The sequence below is a fragment of the Vollenhovia emeryi genome, unplaced genomic scaffold, assembly GCF_000949405.1.
Source record: "Vollenhovia emeryi isolate VEMERY1.0 unplaced genomic scaffold, V.emery_V1.0 DF939175.1, whole genome shotgun sequence".
NCBI classification, from domain to species: Eukaryota; Metazoa; Arthropoda; class Insecta; order Hymenoptera; family Formicidae; genus Vollenhovia; species Vollenhovia emeryi.
In genome coordinates this window covers 152105-179622 of record NW_011967191.1, presented here as the reverse complement: position 1 = coordinate 179622, position 27518 = coordinate 152105, and the positions used below count along the sequence as shown (strand labels likewise).

General features: G+C 35.6%; 1 protein-coding gene and 1 long non-coding RNA gene across 8 annotated transcripts in view; one reads left to right on the top strand and one right to left on the bottom strand.

The window, feature by feature from the left end:
- LOC105563433 (octopamine receptor beta-3R-like) overlaps window positions 1-27518 on the top strand; it is a 95749-nt gene that overhangs the window by 57924 nt on the left and 10307 nt on the right. The window contains exons 1-3 of one of the 7 annotated variants that reach the window (XM_012015027.1): window positions 4646-5000; window positions 11215-12195; window positions 14976-15282. The exons of 3 other annotated variants lie outside the window; for them this stretch is intronic. In XM_012015027.1, the coding sequence (XP_011870417.1) occupies window positions 11596-12195; window positions 14976-15282 (907 nt within the window). In that variant the 5' untranslated portion in view covers window positions 4646-5000; window positions 11215-11595. Of the gene's footprint in view, window positions 1-4645; window positions 5372-10637; window positions 10680-11214; window positions 12196-14975; window positions 15283-27518 lie in introns of those variants that run through there. 3 more of the 7 variants (XM_012015026.1, XM_012015025.1, XM_012015028.1) reach the window with 3 other exon arrangements.
- On the bottom strand, window positions 15239-20898 carry LOC105563432. Its single transcript, XR_001009039.1, has 3 exons — window positions 20796-20898; window positions 19441-19843; window positions 15239-15311 (listed from the first exon to the last, which is right to left on the bottom strand). It is a non-coding gene; the product is annotated as an uncharacterized LOC105563432 (long non-coding RNA).

The window sequence follows — 27518 nt, the reverse complement described above, 5'->3', positions numbered from 1 at the left end:
CGCGCGCAGCGCGCCGTGCTAAAGACACTTGCAACTGATTCGTTAAAAAGATACAAGATTTAGACTCCATCATTTTTCTCGAAAACTATTACTCAAAGACACTTATACATTCTTTGAATTGTATATGGTGTCAGAAACTTTCCACGTGAGGCGATCCTAAACGTACATGATATCGTGAACTACATAGCATTTGCGAAACTTCTTTTCTTTATAACTTTTTAATAAACAACGAGCGCCGGCTAAATCCTTCTGAGCGTTACTCAGGAGGGTAACCTTGACAACATATGTCAAGCCCAAGGTTATTGGAGGTGGGTGTGTTAATCTAAATAATTACCAAAAATTTGGAAACCTGCATTGTCACCTATATTTTGCACTGTACTGTTGATAAGATCTATTTTATGTGTCCTACATGTACTTTACAATATACGGACATTGTGCAAATTTTATATCACTCCTATTTTAACGACGAAAAAACTGTGACTCATGCATTTGCCGGTACAAACTTATGTAGTTATAATGTTTTTTCTGACTACAACCGTTCTTTTACATCTTAACTATTGTTACTTGATAAGGATCTGGAATTGGGTTAAAACGTGGCAAAATAAACTATTTAAATTTTACTAGTCTGGTCGACTACAAACTCGGCATTGTTATATATTTTATAGTTTATGACAAATCAATTTTATTATCAGTGAAAACAATACGTATAAGCTAAATAAAAAATTGCTGGAAGAAGTTAAAGTTGTAACATACGTACTTTTATTACTGACAAATTTACAATTTTACACAACGTAGGCTGATAGATGAAATGCTCTAAACCAATATTGAATAATATTTACAGCAATCTGTGTGGAATATTTTTTTTCCTCGAAAAGGAAGTCGGATATAAAAAATCTTATTCTGAGACAGACGAAACGATTCATCGGACGAAAGGTAAAATCAATTTTCGTGATACGCAATACGGTCACGGCACGTGTCACCACCGGTTTAGGATCCTTCTGTGAAAAGTGGATAGTATCGGAAAAACGACAGTATTCTAGCCGGTCAGTCGCACACACAATTGAAGAGCAGATAATGAATGTAAATTGTGACGCCACGTTACCAAGTCAACTTGCATCTTACGTCTTCAGGAAAATAATTTGAAAAATTACTTTTCTAAACAGAATTTTATCTATTCGTCAACGATATATTTTATAAAAATATTTTAAAAATTACATCGACAAATATACACATGTATTAGAGCTGTCGATTGGATACGTGTTTTAAGATTCACGTGTACCCGTAATTCGTGTACACGGATTTAAGGTACCTTCATTTACGTGTACGTGACACGTGTACACGTGTATAGTCGTGTATGTAACACGTGTATTCGAATATTCGTGTATGTGACACGTGTACTCGAATATCCATGTGTGTGTGATACGTGTAAACGTGTGCAAATATTTATCAAAATTTGATGAAAGATCTGTATTTCTGCATATGTTGCTCGACATATGTATACGCATAATTTCAGCATTTCAAGTTTTATCCAGATTTTGTCACATAATTCTCTAAATATTTCCCTATTGAGGTATACACGGCTACACGTGTTTACGTATGTCACATACACGGATATTCGTGTAACGTGTCACATTCACGTGTTCACGGATTCACGTAAATGAAGATTCTTTAAATTCGTGTACACGGATTAAAACACGGATAAGTTAAATACACAGTTTACACACGTGTAGTACATATATATAATATATATATGATGTATATATGTATAAGACCCTCCTCCCCAAATTAATCATATGTAGATACTTATGATCTTTAAAGATTTACATTTTGTCTTACTTGTTATCCTTATTTTTATCTATTACTTAGTTTTATTTTTATTTTTGTTTTCATTTTTCCTTGATAGTCTATTAATTCACTAATCAAAATTCTTCAATGACGCCAGGGGTAATTAACAACGTCAGTGTTTTCTTGACCATACCTGACATCTTTAATAATACAGAAAATTTATTGCGAAAAATATTACCTCAGCCAGGGTTTAAACCTGGATCTATTTTAATTCATTTCATGTTATTTTAATTTCTTCATTTAGTTATATTTTGTAAGATATTGCGTACAGAAATTTAAAAGAAGGGAAAACGTTATGACGTCCAATTTGGCTTAATCGGGGAAAATATTGTTCCGATTTTTAACGAACAATATTAAGAAATTTTTGTTCTCTAAATATCACATATTTGAAAATCCCGAACTGAAAAAGAGAAATCCGGTCTTGACATGTATGAGTCAAATATCTGTCGCAGGTAACGCTTATGATATATAATTTCGCGTAAAGTTCCCTCGCAGTCACTCAGCGTGCGTAGTTCGAGAGGATCGAGATAACTTCTCGTCGTCGAAATTAGATCGGAACTTCTTACTACGCAGTCGTAGGTTCCTAGCAGAGGGCAAAAAGTTGGAACGAGGTGGCGATGCGAGAAGTCGGTGTAATCTCCGATCAAAGTAAAGCCTCACCTATCGTTTCTCACCAAAGTATGAGTGACTTTCTTTAGGTTTCCTTTAGTTGTTCCAACGAGTTAACTCGAATTTCGGATTCTCCCACGTCGGTATATTAAGTTCATATATTAAATTGGTATATTAAGTCCCTTATTAAATTGAAATGAAACTTCAACGCGAGAGGACCTTGAAGAGGCACATGAAACTGGCTCACTCGTCGTTGCGTGCAGTCGCTCCTGCTTTTCGCGTGATCGCCGCCTTTCGAGCAGCGCGCGCCCTCGAGGAGGAAGCGATACCCTCGAAGAGGCGATTTCGAGAAAACGAGAGCGTGTAGTTACAGCAAAATCGCGCGGGAACGCGAAGGGAAACACGTGCGCGGCCTCGGTGCTTTCGCGCGAAGGCCGCTCGTCATTATTATGTGCCCCGCGAACCGATCGATCTCACGCATACTCGAACAGTAGTACGTAAGAAGAATTTTGCCTCTCCTTTTTTTTTATCTCTTTCTCTTTCTGTTATAACTTTTGAACTATGCGTTGATCAAATCTTTTGCACTCTTTGTTATTTATGTATATTTTAATATATGAAATTTAATGAAACTGATAACTCGTAACATTAGTATTTCCTGTGGGCATAATCTTTTCAATATTAATATTGCCACAACTTTGCAATTTCCTTTCCAAGTGATCGATCCATTACGATAAATACATATCGACGGAAGAAACGTTTTATTAATAAATCGATGAATATTGTATATTTCTTTGTGCCCTTGTATACTTCTGGCTTCACAAATAAATGTGACGTAAAAACTTAGGTTTCCCCCTCTCTTTATTATTTACGCGGTATATGCGGTGATGTGAGAGTTGCGAAATATGATTGAGGCGGAATTGTTAGCGAGCGTGTGGAGTTATTGAGATAAATTAGTATAATACGCCACTAAGGTTGCGGCAATAAAACGTCGTTTCTTTTCTCGAGATCTCAGATCAAGGTTTCCTCAATCGTCGAATGCTTCTGCGCACTCACTAAACAAATAATTTGCTGAAAGTATTTTTACTTCTTACATTTAAACTTTTCAAATAAATATAATGCCTTTGTCTTTCTTCTTTTATAAAAAGCTTAGCTATATTAGTGTACTATAGTTATTTACCTCTGAGGCCGCATTTATGTACAATCCAAAGCGACTGGCGGCTGTCGTCTGTGGTAAAAATAAAATTCACGAAATACGCATTCTTAGCCGACAGCCCGTTCTTTCCATATTATAATTAGGATCCAGTGGCTGTGCAGCCCTTCTCGTATTCTCATGTTATGTCGTGTATGCAAATATTTGCACGGCGCAAAGACAATGCATCTCTATGCATATCCCAGCTCGAGCATCCGGATATGCGACCTTATATCACACGAACAATAGAATCGTCCGGAGAAGTCGTTAGCGAACGCGAAACAATAGTTCTGCTCGTTTACTTGCGTTTCCCAGCACTTTTCTATATTTGGAACATTAATCAAGTTTATATAAAAACTTTAGTATTTTTTAATTTTGGGTAAATTGCTGAATAAGGTTCCCCGAATGATCTCTCTCCACTTTTTCGAAAAGGGGAACAGAAAACTAGGAGTGCATTTCAAAATATATTTACGCGGTGGGTATATATTGTGTATATACGTGTATATAGCAAAGAGTGTATTTGACGCATATAAATGAAGGGGGGGGGGGTTAATATACGATATTATTATTAACTCGCTTAGGTATATCACACGGTACTTTATATGTATTCATATAAAATTACGTAATTGCGAGCGCTGGAGTCAAAGGTCGAACTGACGTTCTACAGTTGCACTACTTTAGAGGAGAAACCTTTGAATGTCAAATTAATTTCACGTAAAATTTCTCACATATTTTGCCACTTTGCACGTGCATTTTACAGTTCTCCTTATTCTATCTGATGAACGCCGATGTCTCGTGTCAAAGTTCAAATTATTAATATTTTGCATTTGTATCCTTTTCCCAACGTCGGAATACACGATAAAGGGCGGTACTATACGCGAAAGGAAGAGAGAGTTAAAGAGAAAGAGAAAGAGAGAGAGAGAGAGAGAGAGAGAGAAAGAAAGAGAGAGAGAGAGAGAGAGAGAGCGAGAGAGTTCGAGGGGGAGAGAAACGCGGCGCCGTGGCGAACGTCGCGACGCTCAGTCTACCGGCGTCGTCCGAACATGTACGATCCGTCAAGGCGTTACTACTCGCCGCTGCTCGAAATCGCCGCCGCCGCCGCCGCCGCCACCGACGACGACGACGACGACGACGACGATAACGGGGACGACGACGGTCTCGTCGCGACCTTGCCCGCGAAAGATCGATCCGACAGCATGTTGCGGATTAGAGCGGAACACCGTTATCCTAGGACTGGTCCTACCAACGTTCCACTAACTAACAGTGCAGTTTAAACCTTTGAAGAATTGTGATTGATTAATCTCTGCCTCATTGTTTACGGAGGACCTTATAGAGAAATACTCAACTGTCCAAGCAGGCACTGAAATTCGATCGAGACTAAAACCTCGATAATAATACTTAGCATTCAAGTGGTACTCGATAGTGTTCAATAGCAGAAAATTTAGCAGACGAATAAGTTATTGAAATGGAGAAAGATTTAATCTTATTCGATTTGCGCCGCAATTATATGGCGTAACCTGTTCTCATACCAATTAGTATGAAACAATATCGCGAATTAAGGAATGAGAATTAATTACGTAAAATTTTACCGAGTCTTTCAACCATTCAGGAGTCGGAGTCATTAAAAAGTCTCATTCATAATTAATGGTTTACTTGCTTTCACGGAGACTGTTTCGCTTCTTGTTAGATGCAGATGTGTATACGCAGCTAGAGTGTTGCAGCTAAACGGTAATACTGGGCACGATACTGGGGGATGATCAATAATAATAATAACAATAATTATGTCCCGTTGACTACGAGTACTGCTGCCTGTCGTCGGCAGAATCGACCCTAGATCGTAGACCGATCGAGACCGCGAGTGCGAAGATCGGCACTTTGCTCCAAAGTACTGAATGTGAAGAGTATTTATAAAGTTTAATTCAAATTTGTAGGTCTTGTTAATGGCGACAGGTAGTGAGAAAGTTTTGACCAATTGGTTCACCGTTTACGAGACAATTCGGAGTGAATCGGTGGCACTGATAACTCTTATCGCGTTTATTGTGAACCGCTTCTCTCTCGCAGAGGTGGTTAAAAACATGAAAGAGCCGCCACGAAGGCGCTTGCGCTTCCGTGGCGTCCTTGGACGCGGTTAGGTACTTGGTGCAGCGTCTAGACATCAAGACGCGTTTTTAATTTCTTCGCGTCTTTGAAATGGATAGATGGAGTGACGGATAAAATAGCAAGTGTTGCTCCGTTGATTATTTCCCTCTCTTCAAGGTTGCTGGTGCATCAATGGTTATTCCGTCGCAGAGGCGTTGAGGCAAACTTAATCTTCAGGATTTTAACTTAGATGACAGTTTTACGAAAATTTTAACTCTTGCTGTATACGGGCAGTGAAATAAGTTTAATCCTTTGGAACGAAGTTTTGAGGTGTACCATAGCATTTTGATCGGTTCCCGCGCGATTGATACATTAGTAATATTATATGGACTACACTTTTAACTTATACATCAATTTTCTTCATACTGACTGATCTTCGTTTTATTAACTTAATATAATAATAAAATTCTTGTACTTTACAATTAAAAAAAATTGCATTTTTATATTGTATATAAAAATAGAATTTTAAAAAATTATACAGTACAAAAATTTACTATTAAGTTAATAAAATTAATTAGAATTTGTTTATATTGCATATAAAAATGTATTTTCTATGCTTTCTAAAATATCAAAAATATTTTCATGTAAACCTTTCTTCCGCTTTATTGTATTTCTGTATATTTTGAAAACCGTCCTGTAGTTTGCGAGTGAACTCTTCGATTCCGCATGCGTAAAACGTTGGCGGCAGTTCAATCGTCATTCCTATTTACGTTTAGACGAATTGGCACTCAAACTGACAACCTCGCATTTCAGTATTACTGATGTACAAGGCTCTCAGTGTCATTTAATCTGGTTGTAAACCGGAAACCACATCGGCAGTCTCATTATTCATTCTCTGAAGATTAATTTTGTTCTCTCGACATTAATTCTGTTCTGTAAATTCTGACATTTTCTCTGTAAGCACCTGGCTTTTTCAGATCCCCAAATTTATCGAGTATACTTACTCGACTTGGAATATTTAGATGAAATAAAAATTTCTTTTTCTAAATGTTGTTACACGCAATTCACAAACAATAAACGCGGCTTAAAGTGATAAATACAAACTATATACATATTTCTCGTTAATATAAATTATCTACAGAAAAAAACAAAATTTCCTGAAAAATGTCATGAATAAAGCTGTATATAAGTTAGATACAGAGATAAGGATAATTTACAAAAATCAAATTAATTGCAAATCTGATAATGGACAATTAATGGTACAGTCATCAAAATTGTTCGCAGCTCTCAAGTTCTGTTACACGAATATAATACATTTATCATTTTAAAGTTATATAATTTGACATTTTGCAAAGACATCTCTCACAGAAACAAAACGTAAATTGTCGAGCGAGAAACATGCATCGATTGAATCGCCGATGACATATGTCGACATTTTAAAATTTTAATTTCTACAGAGAGAAGGGATCCATTGACACATTGACGTGTAAAGCGCGAATGTGTGTCTGTCCATCTTTCAAAACTTTATTCGCTTCCACGTTCTCTCGGATGCAGTCGTGGAGGACAAAGAAATCAATTCGCCAATCGAAAGGTTAACTCAAAGCCGCTATGTATATCAAATAGATCAAGTAGAAAATATTGCAAGAAAATTATGACTTGCGATTAAAGATAAAGATCGGCAGTGTAACATTTGAGAAATAAAAATAGATGTTTTGATTAAAAAAGAATTGAAGTTATTTCTAATAAAATACAAAATTAGGAATTTTTTAATTGAAAATTAAAATAAACATTTCGAATATGCAGTAAATGAAACGAAGAAAGAAAAACCGAACGTTATTTTTTGTGTATAAAAATCTGTAGTGATTCATTTTTAACGCACGAAATATAAAATAAAGCAGATTACTAATAACTAAATCATTAAAGTTATTAAATAATAAATTGATAAAGTTATAATAACAAATATGTATCAATAAAATTTTATAAATATTCAAAATAAAGTGAACTTTATTTGCGGAATTATTTATGAAAAAATAATTTCATTTATTCCAGAATATTTAATATCGTGAAATAAAAAATCGAGAATTATTATGAACTTTTCTATTTTTTCTCTCTCTGTTCTTCTTTCAAATTCCATTTCAATTTCTCGTATCCGTTTTCGGTAACTAAGTTATCGTTAATTTTCTCATCCCATTATCGACAACGAAAGCGATACCTACTGATATTTCATTGTGTATGCGTGCACACATACACACGGCGTGTAATTACTAATAGGCTAGCTAGAGCTAGAACTATCTCTATGAATATTGCAGTATGTAAATCCAGGCCTCTCTTGAACTTGTTCTACTGTCAACTTCTCCTTGCCCTGACCCCCTCTCGGTTGCCTTACCCCGTCCGCGTTTCTATCGCCCAGAGGAGGCCAAACATCTGCGAAGGCCGCGTTTATTAATATTTAATGCTTAATAAGAAAATATCTCTCCCTGGAGTGCCGCGAAACTTGAGACATCTCGGCAAGGAAACGGAGCCTAATTTGTTCACCAACTAAGAAAGCTACAATTTTAGGGTCTCGCGTGGCGGGAAATCGCATGACATCTGAGCATCTCTATGTAAAAATCATAGGAATTACGCGCATAAAAATGTTTAAGTTATAATACATTTTTATTTATAATCAAATATTCGCACTAATACATATATATGTAAGATCTATAGTACCCGTAGATAACTCGTTCTCGGATTGTAAATATTGTTAGTTTTAGAATTTTAAAATGTGCATTTTTTATAAAAAATTCGTTATTATTATATAGAAAATTATGAAGTTAATCTGTGCGTCATTCAGAATTATATATGTAAAATAAGAGACAAATATTTTCTCGCAATTTTCAAATTAAATTCTCGTCAGAGACAAGTTTTATGCGCGAAGCCCGAAAATTTTATAAGTTACGTAATGAAAAAGTGCCACACATATATAAGGCGCATCTTGAAAAGCTTGCATTAAAATAAATTACGTATATTTGTATTCCTACTTTACATTCAAAATTTCAACTATCTTCAACATAAGTGTTCTACATTCATTATACGCTTATACACGTTTGTGTGTACCGTTATTAAAATTTCAAAAAGTAACGCCGTGACGTAAATATCTTTACTAACAGAAACGAGATGTAAATTCGCCTCCGTGCTGTTTGCAAAATTAAAATGAGTTACTACTCTTTCTTCTCCCTCCGCGCGAGCTAATACGCGGTGCCGTAATCTTCTCGAGGCGTGTAGAAAATAAAAAAACTCAATTTTTATCGGATCAACATTAATTATCAATTACCTCGTATTTATTAATTACGCTAAACAATTTTCAATATGTAGAAGAAAGCCCTTTATTATGAGATAGGTTTCTATTATAAGAGCGCAGGTTTTCAACGTCAAAATTTAATCACAAATCTTTATTCACAACGATTACACGATCTAACATTGAATTTTCCACTGAACAGATTTCACTCCGAGGGCAATAAATCCACAATGAAACCGGTAGATAATGCCTATCAATTTAGTAAAAACCCTGCTATCTCATATTGGGGGCTTATCTCATAATAGGGGACTTTTCTCTATACATATATACGGTCTGTTGATCAAAAGTAGCTAAGCTTTTTGAAAGTAACAAAACACAGGCATTTTGGACGTTTTATTTTATTCGCAGTACATTTCTTCTGCGGCGATATAACGATTTTGCACGGTTAACTAACGCACCAAATGACTTGTACCTACGTCCTTTTGTGAAATGCCTTTGAGGTTGCTTGTCTTGGCCTTTTGGAATAATGTCATAACGCTTTTTTTTTATGAATATTTACAGCTGTAGAAACAATGAGCTGATGAAACAAAAAGTAGTCTCACAATGCTAACTCTGGTGAATACAGTGAATGGTGCAACATGTTTTTGTATTTTATTGATGATATATATGTATATGTATTAGATTATTGGAAACAATTTAATTTTGCTGTGGCAGCATCGTTAAGACGTGGTCGTATGCTTATGTGGTTACGATAAATCGAGCTTCCAAAATTGCAGCAATTACCAAGGGAATCTCCAGGCAATCTCGCTCGAGTTGTCTTTCCGATACTAGGAAGGAAGTTTCTCGCGAGGAAAGTTACGCTGATAGGTCGATGTCTGCGCCAATTTTAGCTATAAATGTTAATGAACTGTCAGCAGTTAGAAACTGTCGCCTTCCGAATTTTAAGCAAAAATTTGATAGATTACCTAATTAGTCGTAGATCATTAACTACGCGGCAAAGTTAAGTTGTTGTGACGGACGTTGTCGTGTTTCTATAATAGGGTGAGATTCAATGGAGGTATCTACTTTTTTTTCTTGTCTTTATGTGAGTGAAAAAATACAAAATCAAGAACATCAAATTTCTATATATTATATACTTTTAATAGGACAATAAATATTAATGAGAAACGGTATTTTAATTATAATTAAATACTAGCGCATCAAATATTGTACATGTAACCCACAACAGTAAACATATTTCAGAGACAGTTAAAAGACAAGCTATAAAGTGTATAAAATATTTATATTAAAAATTGAATACTAATATTGAAAAATGAAGTATTAATTTAGATGAAAATAAAAACTAATCGAAAAGGATTAGACTAACAGTTCGCTGAAAATTAACGCATCAAAGTATCAAAAGCGAGATTAATGTGAAGATCTGTCGTAATTATCTGCGAATATGTAGTCACTAATGAAATGTTACACTCATGCATTTTGAGCCGTCAATGTTCGATTCGTCAATCCGTCACTAAAGGAGTTGGAAACCCTTAAATTATACACATGTATATGTAATTACATGAATATAAAACGTGTCAGTTCCAAGAAAGTGAAGGAGAAATCGTTGATGAAACGTTTTCGTGGCTCGTCGTTAATAACAGTCAGATGTATTTACAGATAATACACCTCGCGGCACAAGAGGTATACATAATAGCCAGTACGATTGTAATTGCGATGCTCGCCATCACGATCGGTAACTGGAGGATGAAAGAAAAGAAAAGTTTCCGTTGAAAGAACCGCCATTATATCTGTGCTGGATTTGTTACGTTATTTTTTATTCCTTGCAACATTGCGATAATTAACCGGCAGTTTTATTATTATCAGACGAAAACAGTAATGAAAGATAATGATTACACAAAAATTAGACATCGTTCATTTTCTACTTTATGTTGTGGATTTATATATGTAATTCAACGTTTTATTTATACATTAATTTTAATTAAATCATCTGGTACTCGAGGCATATTTACTATGCTGTTTACCTATGCAAATACTTTTCCGTTAATTAATCTAATTAAATTGTAATACTTCGTTTAATTTTATTTCATTTCAAAGCATGACATTTTTCCGTTTATGAACCTTTTTATGACTCTGATATAAATATTCACATTTTTAATCATTGTTTTTAAAGAAAAATGTAGCTCACTTTTTAATCAGCTAATATTTCTTCCTTTAGAAGCAGATAATGCTCATTATCGAACGAACAATGAACGATCAAATTTATAAAGTACAAAGACTGACACGAACAATATAAGAGTTATACAGAGAGTTGCTTTAATAAAAACAAACTTAATTATATCGCCATTTACGTGGGTGTAAGTTACTATTACTATGGAAAGTGATTGTGATAACTGGAGAACTTGGACTGCAGTGGATAGACACAATTGGATTGGAGATGGTGAAAGTGATATTTATCTGTGTAATATAAAAACTGAACTCAGAAATGAGATACTCAAATCGCTGTCGTAGCGCCGGAAACGGTTATAACAGTCGGCAAATTTGTCGATGGCTTTTAACAAATAAACATTTAATATGATATTGCGACTTTCGGTCTGGGATGGAAGTCAGTGAGCCTCCGGATGAGGAGGTTAACCGCACAATACTCAATCTTTCTTCAAGCCTCGAGGGTGTTTCCCCTTTTCAAAACAACCCGAGCGCCATCGCCGAATCAAGGAACATCACCCTGACCGCTCTTAAGGGTGTCATAATGATCAGCATCATTGTCGCCGCTTTATTAGGCAATGCTCTGGTGATCGCCAGCGTTAGAAGACACCGGAAGCTACGAGTGCCCACCAATCGCTATGTAGTTTCCTTAGCAATGGCGGATCTCTTAGTGGCGGTGTGCGCCATGACTTTCAATGCTTCCGTTGAGCTCTCTGGGGGTAAATGGCTGCTAGGAAGTATCATGTGCGACGTTTGGAACTCGATGGACGTTTATTTCAGCACCGCCAGTATTCTTCATCTTTGTTGTATCAGCGTCGACAGGTACTACGCGATAGTCAGGCCGCTGGAGTATCCGGCCATTATGAGAACTGTAACAGTTACTGCCATGCTGAGTAGTGCTTGGACTCTGCCTGCCCTGATTAGCTTTATACCTATCTTTATGGGCTGGTACACCACGCAGCAACACCTGGACTACCGTCGGGATAATCCGCAGGTAGACTCGCTAACGTCGTTTCGATTTAAGAATTTATACATCCAGAAATTCAGAAATTTATAAATACAAAAGATTGAGAATTTCAGAATTATCCTTGCTATGTGAGAACGTAAGAATTAATCGAGATTTTAAGAGATTTGGTTTAACAGAAAATCTTTCCGTTAACATTATGTAATACAATAACTACTATCACATTTTATTAGTTCATATAATTATACAGTCCATTAATCTCACTTTGACACATCCCCACACTTGCAATAATTTCTTTTTTTATGATTTGCCGTTCGATCAATTTGTTGTTCAAATTAATTTAGATAATTAGAAACTATTTTTCTATTAACTGTATATACATAGAATCTTTCACGAGTATACAAATACATACAGTTAGTATGTTATTTTAACAAGATTTTAAGTAAAAGACAGACGGGATGACCGAGGAACTTATTTTTTACAAGCCGATATTCACAGATATTATATTCAAGACCGTCTTGAATTTATCCGAAGATACTGTATGGCACATTTCATTGGCTATGGAGTATCTAAAGATAATTTTAAGACGATCTTAAACATAACATCTGACTATGAATACTACCGCTATTGAATCCGTATTTTAAAAAATTGCATATATTATAAAACTTTTCAAATAATTCCTAATTTTGTACTACTAAGATTTCTGTACTTATGGAAAATCTTTCACGGATTTAACATATTTTGAAAATATAAATTTCTATCCACATTATTTCCATTATATATTAAAAACGTGGACATCATTTTTGTGTTTATTGCCTTGAAATTTGAAATAATATTTTGATCATTCAGTCTCATTGTCAGAGCGAATCAATACATCGTTTCGGGATTATCGAAGAGCTTTGCTTATCGAAGCATTTGGTTCTTTATCTATCTCTCACTTTTTCATAGATTGTATCAAAAAACGATTTCTCATTTTGATATTCTATAGCTCCTGTTGTCCTCCTGTGTCATATTGTTACTTTATTTGTCATTTTCCCCGATTCCTCTGACTATAGACTATGCTCAATCCATACGTGTAACGTTGTCTATTATATCTACAAGACAGATAACCCAGATAGATAAACAAAAATTAGTTAATGTTTGGTGAAAAATTCGCATAAATTCGTACGTGTAAAATATTTATACATAAGTGACAAGAATGTTGCAAAAAAATGCAAATAGTTATTTGAAACAATTATGTGAATAATAAATAAAATTACTGGAGTAGCAACGAAATGATAATAAAAATATACAACTTTTATCGGGAAATCAAATGTTATCGCCTGCAAAAATGTTGATCCCGATGTGAAATTGCATCGTTGCTATCTCGACTGTACGGATTTGTTGCGCTTAGCAGAGATACAAATTGTGATATTATAAATGATGTAATTTATATCTACTGTTACGTTCACGTCAATCTTGCGTGAGCTATCGATTTTTAATCGACGGAGCTCACCGTCGGAAAACTGCCAGCGATAAGACTCATTTATCATGTTTTTCTTAACCGTTGCAGTTACTTGCAACATTCTTTTCTTCGTAGTAATTACTGATTGCGAATTTAATTGATCTTCAAAAGGTAGAATCAGATTAATCACTAAATTTGTCAAATTAATGTTTCCCTACATTCTTACACGTGAGTTATATTAATGCTGTACTAATCATGGCACTGTGCTGTACTAATCACTCAATAACGGTGACATTAATTGAGTGCCGCGATTTGCCTTATAATAATTAATATTTCCTTAATAGCTATCAATATAGGTGGGTTACAATGTTATGCCCTTTATCAACTTGGGATTTAATGGGTTTCCGGAGGTAGCATCAAATTAATTGCGATATTTATCTTTCCTTTAATTAAAATTTTTTAATGATTGAGCTCTCGTAATCTCAGTCGTTACGGAAAGACTATAATACTTCAGTTTGTATCAATGCTTTAATTACAGCGGAATTAATTTCATTATTGTAATTTGTATCTCGCTAATACCACGTCGCTTTTCAAAGTCAATTAGATACAAAGACCAATAATTATGTTTAAAATGTATATAAAACGGATGCTAGTTTCGTCTGTAATTAATCGTGTAATTAGCGTAAATTATCTCGTGTTACTTTGGCAAAAAGCAATTTGTTAGCACTGGCGTTGCAGTAATAAATGAGCTATGGCGTTATATATATAATATATATATATATACATGTATATATACATATATGTATATATTCTTTGATAATGACAGAAGGAAAAAATTGAGGATTTAAATAAAAGATGAAGTGAAATTAAAGATTGCATTTTCTGCAATTTTAGCATAAACAACACCTTTGAATTTATAACGTTTTAATCATTTTTCAGCTTTTAAATTTATTCTAGCAACATTTTAATATCACAGTTTCGACGAACCTACAATTTTATTCAGAGGTAACTATTGTTAAAGCGGCTATTAAAAGAGTGATAAAATAATAACGATTTAGCCATCCTCTCGATTCATTTAAATCCTACATTCATGAATATCATATGTCGGACTTTCCACTTTTTCACCCTTTAACATATTTTAAAAACCGATCTTCCTGGTATATCTGTATGTAATTTATAAAATTGGGTTGTAAATTTATGCAGAATTTTCGTAAATTTCTTTACGCCTTAAAATTATTTAGAAGTTTCTCACATTTGTTATTTTGTAAAACTTCTGTATGGCTTACAATTTGTGAGGCGTAGGAATTTTTACAATAATCCTACGCGTTTCGCGCGACTGAAAGCTCTCCGGCTTCTGCGATCTCAGATGTGTGTGTTCGTGGTGAACCTCCCGTACGCGATGATCAGTTCCTGCGTGTCCTTTTGGATCCCGGGTGTCGTAATGATCATCATGTACTGCAAGATCTACAAAGAGGCGGTTAGACAGAGAGCGGCCCTCAGTAGAGCATCCAGTAGCACGATATTGAACAACGTTCATGTGCGTCGCTCCTCTGGTAGCTCCAGACATCCCTCTAGGACGTCGCATCAACTGCTGTTACATCCGAGCGACGCCAGTGATTACGGGAGGCCGCCCTCTTACAGAGCTTCAGCGGCAGAGCTCAACATTGAGAACGGTGAGTGCAAGAACGGACCAGACGAGTGTCTGGAAGAAAAAGAGAAACCTCAAGTAAAGTAAAATAAAAGTTGAAATAAAGGAAAGAATATAAATTAAGATAGATAGACAGAGAGAGAGGGAGAGAGCAAGTAAAATAAATTATGAGATAAGAAGATGAAAATGCTAAACAATGCCGACGAAAACCTTGCGAATTTTCGGGAGGGGCGGGGAGCATTAAATCTCGAGTGCATCAAGTGCACGAAAAGCGAGAATGGTGTCCCTCAATTATCGGTGAAATTGAGCGGTGGCGAATTCAATTGCGTTTCCCTTCCATCAGTCGTCTCTCGTTAAAAAGCCTTAATGCATGTTCCAGCCGACGTGTACAAAGCGAAGATTATTACTTTCGCCCGCGGCCGCTCGCCTTTTTCTCGCTACGCTTGATATATCGAAACCAACCGTGTAATCATCGATCCGAGGAGAAATTTTTCGTGGCAAATGACACGCAGTGCAAAAATGCACGACGGAACGTTCATTACGTCGGCCTTTTTAAAGGCGCACAAAGAGCGTTAATAAAATTCTCCGGACAAGTGAGTTATACTTTTTCAGTGCGCACATTTCATTATAACCGTAATAAATTCCTGTCATTTTTCCTGCGTGTAGGACAGTTTTGAAGGTTCAATAGTGAAAATTAACCATCGCATTTTAATCTTATAATATCTTTTTCCACTTTGTGATATAATTTTAGGTTTAATTATGATTCCGATGATATTGCGAGATGATATAAGATGATTACAGATCATATAAGAAGTTATATATATAATATATAATATATAATATACCTACTTTTTATATTTAAAAAGCAGAATCTAAGCAGAATCTAAAGCAGAAGAATGAATGACCGCTCTTGACATTTTTCGAAATATTTAAAACGTATAAAAAGTATGAAAAAAAAATAAAAATAAAACGTTCCGATTTTTATTTAAACAATTCATTTTTAGCTTCAGTGGAGGATATTTTCATGAACACAATTGTATTGTTGAAAATCAAGGCTACGAAGAAATAATGTCGGAATGCCTTTACATTGAAATTTTGTAATGAATAAGGTAATTGCGCGCTACACATGATTAATGAGAAATTCGTTTCCACATTAAATCAACGATTAAAAGCATCGTTTCAGAACGAAACTGAATTTAACGATAACATACAAAGGTATGCGCGAGTGAAAATCGGAAGGCGTTTCATTAATTTAAATTGCAAATAGCTGAAAATCTCGGTAAGCAAGCAATTTTACAGTTTCTACGATTCTATTTCAAAATACAACAAATATCGTAAATTGCATATCCCATTGAATCCTCGTATACAGCACTCACGTGTCTACCAGAATGAGAAATTCTTAATAGCTGGCAGCTGACTTTCAATCACGGATTCCCCGATAAATCCGTAGTCAATCTATCTTTAATGAAAATTTCGTAGAAAGCCACGTATCCGTAGATTTTGTTTCGCGAATATATCCCGAAATAACGTATCGATTCAAGCTGTCATTATGATATAAATGCTAAACGATAAACGGCATCCGCCGCATTAGAGAGCGATTATACCTACAAATGTGTTTAGCGTCGACGCGAATTAAATGTCTATATTATTATTATATAGACGCATTACAATATCGTCTCGATATTGTGATTGACGCGATTCGCGGCGACGTCCATGGTGTATTCCATTTGAAATGCACGTCGCGACGGATTTTGCGGATATTATTTTCCCCGCTTCGATAAGAGCGGCGACGGTTCGGCAAAAGGAAGATAAAAATTCCTGCACTCTTTCCGTAACACTTTATCTGATGGCGTACAAAAAAAAATTCGAGATTTCTCGTCCCTGCGGATTTTTTGCAGGTGCACTTCGCGTTTCGTACGCCCACGAAACGAGAATTGCGATGGATTGCTTTCAATAAAAATGCGTTTTTTGCTAGACGTAGAGTCGAATCGATCGGTTTCGTATTCCCTTTAATATCACGGTGCGATGTTACATCTCTAGCAGATCTCTCTCGTATCCTCAAACCGGCGGCGTATTTGAAAACTCATGAAAGATTTCTCCCCCCTCCTCCCCCCCTCCCTCTCTTTCTCCCGTCTTCCTCTCTCACTTTCTTACTATCGCTCACTTAGCTGGCGTCCCATCGCTTCGCACATGAAAATAACGTCAGAAAGTCATGTTTCTAATTTTGACATGTAATCCGCGAAGTAGCATAGTCCCTGCTCGTCGTTTTGCGAGCCAAGTAAACACGTCTAGTAATAGATCATATAATCTAGTAATAGATCATCTAGCAATGCATCATGCATTATATTCTACACGGCACGAGGACGTCGATAACGTGGTAAAACGCGTAAAATAACTGCGTATAACATGTATTCTTTATGTTTGCGTGTATATGTTATATATATATAATATTATAACATTATAATGTTATAATATTATAAAATTACCGGATTATGAATGATAAAATAAAATTACCTAATATTATAATACAGAGTAAAAGTGCACATAATATACCAAATAATGCTGGATCCGTATAAATGATAATAACATCAAATTCATGAAATTCATTTCCTTTCTATACTAATTTAATAATTAATACGAACACGAAACTATTTATGGAGATAATAATTCACAATAAGAATAAAACTTTACGTTAAATATATTATTTGCGTCTCTCTGGTAATTTTATTAAAATCACTTTTGAAAGCGGTTATTTGCCGATATTGGATTCAATAAATTGTACTATTTAATATACTTTTTAAGGATGTAAAGTTTAAATGGGATACCACAATTGCAACCACAATTATCGACATTTCGTGCAAACATCTTTTAACATGTTACCAGTTGTTCGAATAAAAATATTTGTTTCGCACAATCAAAACTTTCGAAAGCCTTTTTTTTTATTAAAAAATGAATAAGCATAAAGGCTTACATATCAGCATACAAATGGATCAAAATACATTGCAATATCCAGAGAGAAATATTTTGAAACATTTTGCACGATTTTGCTGCCGGATTTTCGTTATTCAACAACGCTTCTTCTTTTTTCACCCCCCCCTCTCTCTCTCTCTCTCTCTCTCTCTCTCACTCTCACGTTTACCGAAACTTTGTGCTGGTTTATAAAAGCGGCTAAAATTGGGGGAGAGAGAGAGAGAGAGAGAGATATCGTTTGAAAAATTCGTAAAATATTTAACAAAAACATTTGACACCTGTGGCGGCTACAGGCGACATTTTACGTCTCATCTCGCCAGAAGAATATTATTTTGCTAGCAAGATACGCGGGAACGTATCAATTACTGCTTATGATCTTCTACGGGGGAATATTGCGGCCATACAACTGCCAGCTTACAGGCAATCTGGTTACGGCAAATTGCAATTAATTTATACATAGATATAACGCGTGTACGCGACGCAAATGCGAATCACGATCAACATTGTTTCAAGCCACAAATCGAAATGATTTCACAACCATGTCGCGATTCGTAGACGTATACAGATTACGTGCTGATTAGAATATTGCATATCGTAGTAAATACACGTGCGTGCAAATCTGAAACAAAAACACAAGTAAATCTTATTTTAAAACATATTTTTTTTATTTCATCAGATCCAATTTCTTTAAATTTTATTATTTAAGTCGCTGTTTGTTAAATTTAATTTATTAAAATTTGTATTGCTGTACATTTATGTTATTTGTTATTATGTTTATTTTTACTTTATATTTATTGTTATTCTTGTTAGGTTTGACTTAGCAAGATTTTATTAAAATAGATTGATGTTGCGTTGGACGTTTCTTCCTTTTTATCTTACAATTTTAATCTGAAGTTTAGTTACAAAGGTATATAACGTTAAAAATTACAAATTCGATCAAACTTCATCTCGTTTCGCCACTTTTAACATTCAACTTCAAGTATCCTCGCTACCAACCCCATTAAAAGTTCGTTGGAACGAAGTTCCACGTGAATAGAAGCGCCGGTGATAGTTTTTAAAGCCCTCGGAGGTTGACGAATTTAGATTACTAAATCTCATTAAGGGCCGTAATTGTGATGCAAAGTGCTTTCACTTACACACGAACTATGACCCCTGTTTCATTTTCCCGAGATTGAGCAGATTAATGCGCGATTAATATGTATTTCAAACGTACGAATGCAGATATACAGAGGTGCGAGAGATCCCTTTCCGTTTCTTCGTGGCTGTAATGTAAACACCATCACCCCCTTCTTCTTCTTCCCGCAGTTTACCTGTCCGCCCTCTCCCCCTGGTACCTTGCCCCTCCGTTTCTCTCCTTCACTCTCTCTTTCCAGTTCGGTTTCCTCTCGCCTCCGCAACGCATTCACCAGATATTGAGCGAACAAGTCGCGGGCGAGAGGGTGCTACCCCGGACGGGAGGGTGTTCCCGTTGGAGCTGGCTGACTGGCTGGCTGCTGCAGTCGCGTTCACTGACCTACCTCAGCCTGCTGCTGGGTCGAGAGATCGAGTCTGCCCTTCTCACGATGCCGCGTTACTCGCTAGTCTAGTTTTATTTCGATTCATTCGCAGGATCGAACCTGTCGCAAATGAATTCGCAAATTAAAGACTGTGTGTGTGCGGAAATAAATGAAAATAAAAAAATCTGTACGCGTCCTACCCAACCGACGCTAAATCGTCAGTTATGGAGTTGTCTGATAGGTCTCTTATTTTAATTTATCTTATGTAATTGTAGGAGTCCTGACATTTGGGAAAAATTAATTCCGCTTTCTTTCAAAGAATTTTATCGAAAACTTTGTATTTATTGATTGCTCCAAAATGATAAGGTATTAAGATACATGAAAGGAAAGAATTAAATATAATACTAGATCTACTAGAGTTATGAAAAATAAATTTTAGTAGTTATGAAATAAGAATTTACAGAAAAAAATGCTATAACATTGTACAAGTTGTACCTCGACAGTCTCGTCAAAACGAAATTGATTCGAGTCTCAAATCTCTGAAAAGGACATTTGCAGTGGTTTTTTTTCTCATGGAACAAGTGAAATAAATCTTGATCAACTTCCAGCAAGATTGGAAAAAATGGTACTTTCTAAGTTCGATAGTGCGTAGGAGGTATCCTTCGCAATGAAATTACTCGCATTCCTTATTGACGAAGGGTCCACCAATTTTTTGCAGGCTACCCAATACATCAATAGTCTAGATACTACAGCGTAGAGGACGATGAAAGAAAATCGATCAATATTGGTGACAGAAGCGATCCGTTTATACATCCATTTCAATTCGACACACAGTACATCGATCTTTACGGGCTTATATTTTTATTTAAAAAATTGAAATAATTGCGAAGATCAACATCAACAAATTTCCACAAATAAGTGATATTTAATAAGAGATATTAATATTTCTAATTAATAGTAATACTTCTAATATTTGAATTTTCCAATTTTCAATTAATACCTCAATGCCATACGTATTTCTTATCAATTTCTAAGAGAAAACATCAAATAAAAGAAGGCGAACCAAGCTTACCTCGGAGATTAGATGCTTTTTTATCCTGAAGAATTGTCGTACGAGGTAATACACCGGGTGGCTTTACCGGATTACGGTTTCTCGTTCCGCGAAATGAACAGTGCTGGATCAGCTCCCGCTTTGTACGATTCATCATTCCGGACGTTCACGAGAGGGGGTCCCGATCTTTTCCATTTTCTATTTTACGACTCGCGCGAGGCCACGCCATAATGTGTGTCTATCGATGATAAAAGCGTGGCGGCTAAATGAAAAGCTTATTGGCAGGCGAATCGACCGTGAAGTATCGACAGCTTAACGTGATTGTGTCTACGTGAACTTCAATTTTATGGGAGGAGTCTAGAACAACATGGCGAAAATTACTTTTTATCGATGACGGCCAATTTATATCAATTTTATCAAAGTGAAAAATCTACTTTTCAGATTTTTACATACTCATTGGCTTTTAATTTATTCAAATATTTCATAAAAATTTGTATTATTATTTATCAGAATTAATCTATTAAAGTTCCTTTTCTATTAATTCAATTTTATTATTAACAATTTTGTATTTATTTTTTAGAGTTTACTTACCATTATTATTTTTATTAAAATTCTATTAAGAGAATTATAATATTTTTTATTTTTTCTATTAAGTAATTTACTCGTATTATTTCCATGGAGAATTATTTACTATTAAAGTCTTAGTATGTATTTTTAGTAGATTAAATATGATTTCACACACGCACACACACATACACATAATTTTATTAAAAGAATCTTTTTCCAAAATCTTTCATTTTCTTTGTAAAGGATTCTTCTTTCAAAAACATTAGGAACAATTCAGAAACTGTCAAGAATCAGCATGCTATAAACTATATCATAAATGATTTATGGCTCTTTTTTTCTGTTACTGGTTATGACTGCTATATTACGTTTAGGAGTTGGATTGATGCTGATGTATGATTCTGATTATTGGTTATATTTATTTTCGTTTATTTTTTTATGACACGGATTTCGTGCGATCATCTCACAACATATAGCGTGTATATTATATATAATTCCGATTGCACGCGCGCGCAACATTCTTAACGTTCTCTGCATTCGTAAATTAACCAGTACGAATTAAATTCTCAATCGCGACATTGGGTTATTTTTATTTTTCAATATCATTTATATTTTCTCGAAAGCACTTCGAAATTGTCCAATCGAACCGAATCGATATAGAATGATGACCTGATTCGCATCGTAGGCCCGCGCCAGTGCCTTCTCGTACACCTCGCGACCTAATTTTGCGAAAGGCCTTTCAGAGACGTCGACATTTAGCTAAGTACATATCATTCCCGCGTGCGTATGTGTGACACGATCTACGTGTATATACGTGCAACCGCGTCGGGGATGCATCATTAAAGCGGTTAGATGGAATGAAGGCGTAGGCCGATTTCCGAGGATGGTGCATTTCAGCTACGTTGCACGTTGCACGCCTATTAACCTCCTGAGCGATATCGCGGGGTCAAATCTCGATACGAGTTCGATTGTGTGAGCACGCGTTAAACTTCATTCCTCTTCGAAGAGGATTATCACCTCGTGCTATTACAGATACTGTAAGTGATTGAGCTAAATATCACTGCAGCATGCGCGGGAATGTATACAATAGTATAATAATTGCAAAAGAAAAGCAGAATAGTAATCAAACTCATATAATATACTTATGTGTAATAATTTATTTATGTAACAATTCATATAATAATACAGAGAACACATAATGAAGAGAAAGAGAGAGAGAGAGAGAGAGAGAGAGAGAGAGAGAGAGAATACATATAACTTGAAAAATTATTTTTCTTATTGAAAATTGAAAATGAGAATTACAACAATTTTCCGCATATAATTTCGCTGCTGCTATAAATTATGTACAAGTTTCAAATAAAATAAAATTGATATTTCATATAGTGTCTGGAAGGATTTAGAAGTGAATTTGGCTTCCCAATACTTTCCACGGCTATTTTATTTTTCCCTCTAGCGGAAGTCTTTTCCATAGAGGACAATAATGTCTGGCTGTTGTGAGAGAGAATAATGTGCACGGCTCCGTCGAAACATTCCATGGAGATCTATATCGTGTGTCGTGTGTCGTGTGTCTCTGCGGCGGCAACTCGATATGCAACATCTGTATCAATCTCATCTCTTCGCGAATCACGTCCCCAATAATAGACGCGACCAGGAAGAAGAAATGATTCGTTTCAGTTGTGGATGACAGAATTACGTGTCATGGAAGACTGAAACGGAATTATTAGGGATAAAGTGTTCTCGAGAAGTATTCTATCTATATGTATAAAGGAACATTAAAACATTTTTTTTACAAGTTTTAAGCGACTTTTATAGTTTAGATTAATTTGGAAAATTAAGATTTCTTTCCATCGCCTTTTTCTAATAATTAAATAAATTACAATCTTTTCTTAAATATTTTTCGAATTTGAATAAACGTTTCGAAATAAATTTGCAATTAATGATCGAAACGTTATTGTATCGCTAATTCGTGAGAAAATTATAAATAAGAAACTAATGTGTTGTGAAAATTATTTATCCATTTTACTTTGTGCCTATTAATTTTAGAAGAAAACGATTATTCATGTGGAAATTTATTTCGTCCATTCTCTTGCATTAATGTTAATATTTCCATTCAGTAGATTTCATCCGTTACAATCAAGTCTTATCGCATCTGGCATTCGAACAAAGCCCCCGTATTCGCTATCTCGAGGATTGAGCCTCGACACGACGTGGATGATGTGTCAAATTTGTGGTGCTATTTGTTCATTGGTCTTACAATGAGAAACTCGACAATAATACCAAGTAACCATCCATCTCAAATTCCAGATAACCAAACGTTGCCCAATATATTACAAGCATTCTTGTTACAATACATATATAAATGACTTATAAAATTGTAACGTATTATTATTATACAATTCTTTAATTTCTTTGTTGAGGGAAAATTAATTCGAGGAGTTTAGGAGGGTCAGTTTGGAACAGCCTGTTGTACGCTTAACAGCCGGTCTATCTGCTTGTCCGTCTGTCAGTCAGTGAGAAATAAAACCAATGAAATTTCCAATGACGACAAGAGTCGCGTATTGTCGACGAAAATGGAGTAATGAATAGAGAATCTTGGTAAAGTTCAGTAAAAACATCTCTTTGCTACCGGCGAAATTTCGCCGGACAATTCTCACGATAATGGATTTCTATTGTTATAATTACGTAAGTCCATCATTATACGATTACATCCTGACTCGTAGGTCGCGCGGAAAACGCGATATTTAACGGGATATTGTCATGTCAAAGAGTAGGTAATTTGAGCGGTCGGTTTTTTAATCTGCTATTGATTACGCTTTAATTGAGTTATTATTATTATCCTATTTCGTTATCGTGTCATTTGTAACAAGATTGCATTTAGCGTAGAATACGTACAGCATAGTGTGCAAAAGGGAGATACGAGAGACAAAAATTGATAGCACTTATACTTGAAAAATCTCATACTTGGACAATAGATATAAATAAAATGTTTTTATAATTTATAATATTACTACCCAATACACACAATAAATGTATATTAGATTAATGTTGAAAATATTAATATCTAGATATTATAATAAATTATAATACCTTGTAGTTTCTCAAAAATTGCAAAAATATTTTAATTTACTGAATTAAGAAAGTATTATCACAAAATTATATATATATAATTAAAAAATAAATTGTGAGACTTGTTTGATGCGAGTTGTCGTTAACAGATATTTTACTCACTAAAAATATAGAATGTGCTACTTCTTCATCCAACAAATTCACACACCGTTTCATTTTTCTTCTGTGAAAGTAAAATTCTCATTGGCTGAAGAAATTGCGATAGCATATCATTGTCCGTCACTGATATATTCAGTATATTCACTTGTCGTTACCTATCCGCTTTAAAAAGAAAATTGGGCCACAAAAGCGTTAAAGATATTTCCCCGGAGACATCAAGTAACGAGCGACATATTAAGACGCAGCTTTAGTTTGCAAGATTACGCGATGCGAAATAGGGTCGCGATTGTCTTGCATCTCCGATTGTCCCGTGCGCGCGTACACATGCATGCACAAGGTGATTAGTAAGAAAGAAACCATCAAATACATGGAACATGGTATACATATTCTAATATTCAAATACTTTGCGGAGAATAAGACTCGCGAGATCTTTCACTTAAGATTTTAATATTCGGAAAGAAAGATGTTTCTACGAATTGCCGCATTGTACAATTATACAATAAATAATGAAACATAAAAACGTGGTAAATAATTTTATAAAATTATATAAGGCTGAAACACAGTTTGAGAATGTATAGAAATCTAAATGTTCTATTAAGAAAATAAAATTAATCCTGAAAGAGATAGCACATGTATATGCTGTACATGTACAGGGTGAGTTTTTAATTTGAGACTGCAAAATATCTGGGAAGATAAACGTTGTACGGAAACACTTTCAAAACAAACCCTCAAAACTTACGTGTTTTTGGACGTAGAATCCGAATCTGCAATACAAAGTAAGGGGTTCCCATTTAAGATTTCAAAATTAACCCCCTTAACTCCACCACCAGGGGGGGGGGTAGGCGGCTAATTTTTGCGGGATGGTATTGCCCCCTCGAAAATATTGAGGGTTTGCTTGGAGTATTTTTCCAGACATTTTGCAGTCTCAAGTTAAAAACTCACCCCCTGTACACATATACAATTTATACATATACAGGGTGAGTCTTTCCATATCCGACAAAATTTTTGAGAAGGTAGAACGGATCGAGATGAATGGAAAAGTCCTGTACCATTTTGCAATTTTCGTAATAGTTAACGAGTAATTAATTATTAAAAATCGTTGTCTTAGGCCAGCCTACCGCCCAATTCGAGCGCGTGGCGAGATGTGCGCATAGCAATATCGATCGCCAGGCGGTCACATCTTGCCACGCGCTCAAATTGAGCGGTAGGCCGGCCTAAGACAACGATTTTTAATAATTAATTACTCGTTAACTATTACGAAAATTGCAAAATGGTACAGGACTTTTCCGTTCATCTCGACCCGTTCTACCTTCTCAAAAATTTTGTCGGATATGGAAAGACTCACCCTGTACATATAAAACTCTTATTTCTAGTCATTATCTTATAATGACTTTCTGAGACGTACATATATTAAATTACATATATTAATGAAATAAACGAGAGCGCCTTTAGGTCCGAGCAAGATGTAGCCCAATAATTGTAATCGTCTTTCTCGTGTATTAGGGTAAAAGCCTGTTTTATCCAGTTCGTTCTGGTACTTCGCATTTGGTCTTATTCGGTAGGCTGTTAACCCTTGCCAAAGGAAACCTCCAACCTCCAACCTGGAGGATTATATCCCTAAAGGGATACGCGTGGCAGGATACTCTCGGTGGCTGCCACCTCCCTCTGGGAGGTGGCGTCCGACAAAACCAGCGGTGTTCGCGGCTGGATTTGAACTCGGATCTTTTCGTTTATTTATTTATTAAGCGGCGCGCATTTCTCTGCGCCACGCTCGCCACGCAATTTCTAATCTAAAATATGAATTCACATACCTTTTTCCACCTTGTCCTGTTTCTTTTCGGACATAACACAGTTTCATTTCGACGGAATCATTGCCGTCAGTATTCAGATATTAAAATCGACAAACGATTTCTAATTATTTTTGAAAAGTAGTACTGGGAGGGGAGTATTGAATGCTAAATATAGCATTTAAAAAAATAATTGAAAATCGTTCATCGATTTTAATATGTGAATGTACTGGCGACAATAATTCTGTCTAAATCAAACTCTGTTATGTCCGAGAAGAAACCGACGCACAGGACAAGGTGGAGAAAACGGTGTACGAATTCACATTTTAGATTACAATTATTAGGCTACCAACATCTTGCTCGGACCTAAAGGCGCTCTCGTTTGCCCGATTTATAACGTAATGGTCCTATGCAACTCTATTTGTACACATAGTAAATTATCGTGACATATATAATCTAATATTCTATATTTAAAAAGTTCATGATATGAAAACGTCAACAGAACCCGAACGACACTTTTTGCCGCTCAAGTAATTTAATGTATAATTGATATAACACTTGCCACTAAGATTGGCTCTGAAACTCGTCGTTAAAGCACTTGTATTTTCTCACTGTAACCACCCTGTATGTACAGGCGCTTCTTATATCTTGATAGACGAGCGCATTGATTGCACGAAAGCGCTGAGCATCGACCAACCAACCTAAATCTGCTTCAGTACGCCCGAGCACGCGAACCCTTCAGCCTTCTGTCCGGACGGACACCCTTCCTTCCATTCCCGTATTATCTAAACAACAACCATTCGGTCTCTCCCCCCCCTTCCCGAATATAACCTCAAGTGAATTTGCTCTGTCTGCGGTTTTCGGGGTCCCGCAGCACATCCGGAAGAGTACTTAGGGATTCAGAATTTCTGTGCAAACTGACGAAACTTCTAAGCCTTCATTGCTGAACTATCAAAAGCTTAAGCTATTAATTTTGTTTCTTTTAGAAACACTTGTCGTAATTACTCACTTTCGGTCACTCTCAGCTGTTGGATTAAATATAGGCGTGTGGAGAAAGGTTAAAAACAGGGTTGTAAACCGAACCGAACCATTGAAGTGTATCCGCTCCGAGAGAACAGATCAAAATTTCAATTATAAAATCGTTCCGATCCGGAGCGAACCATTTTTT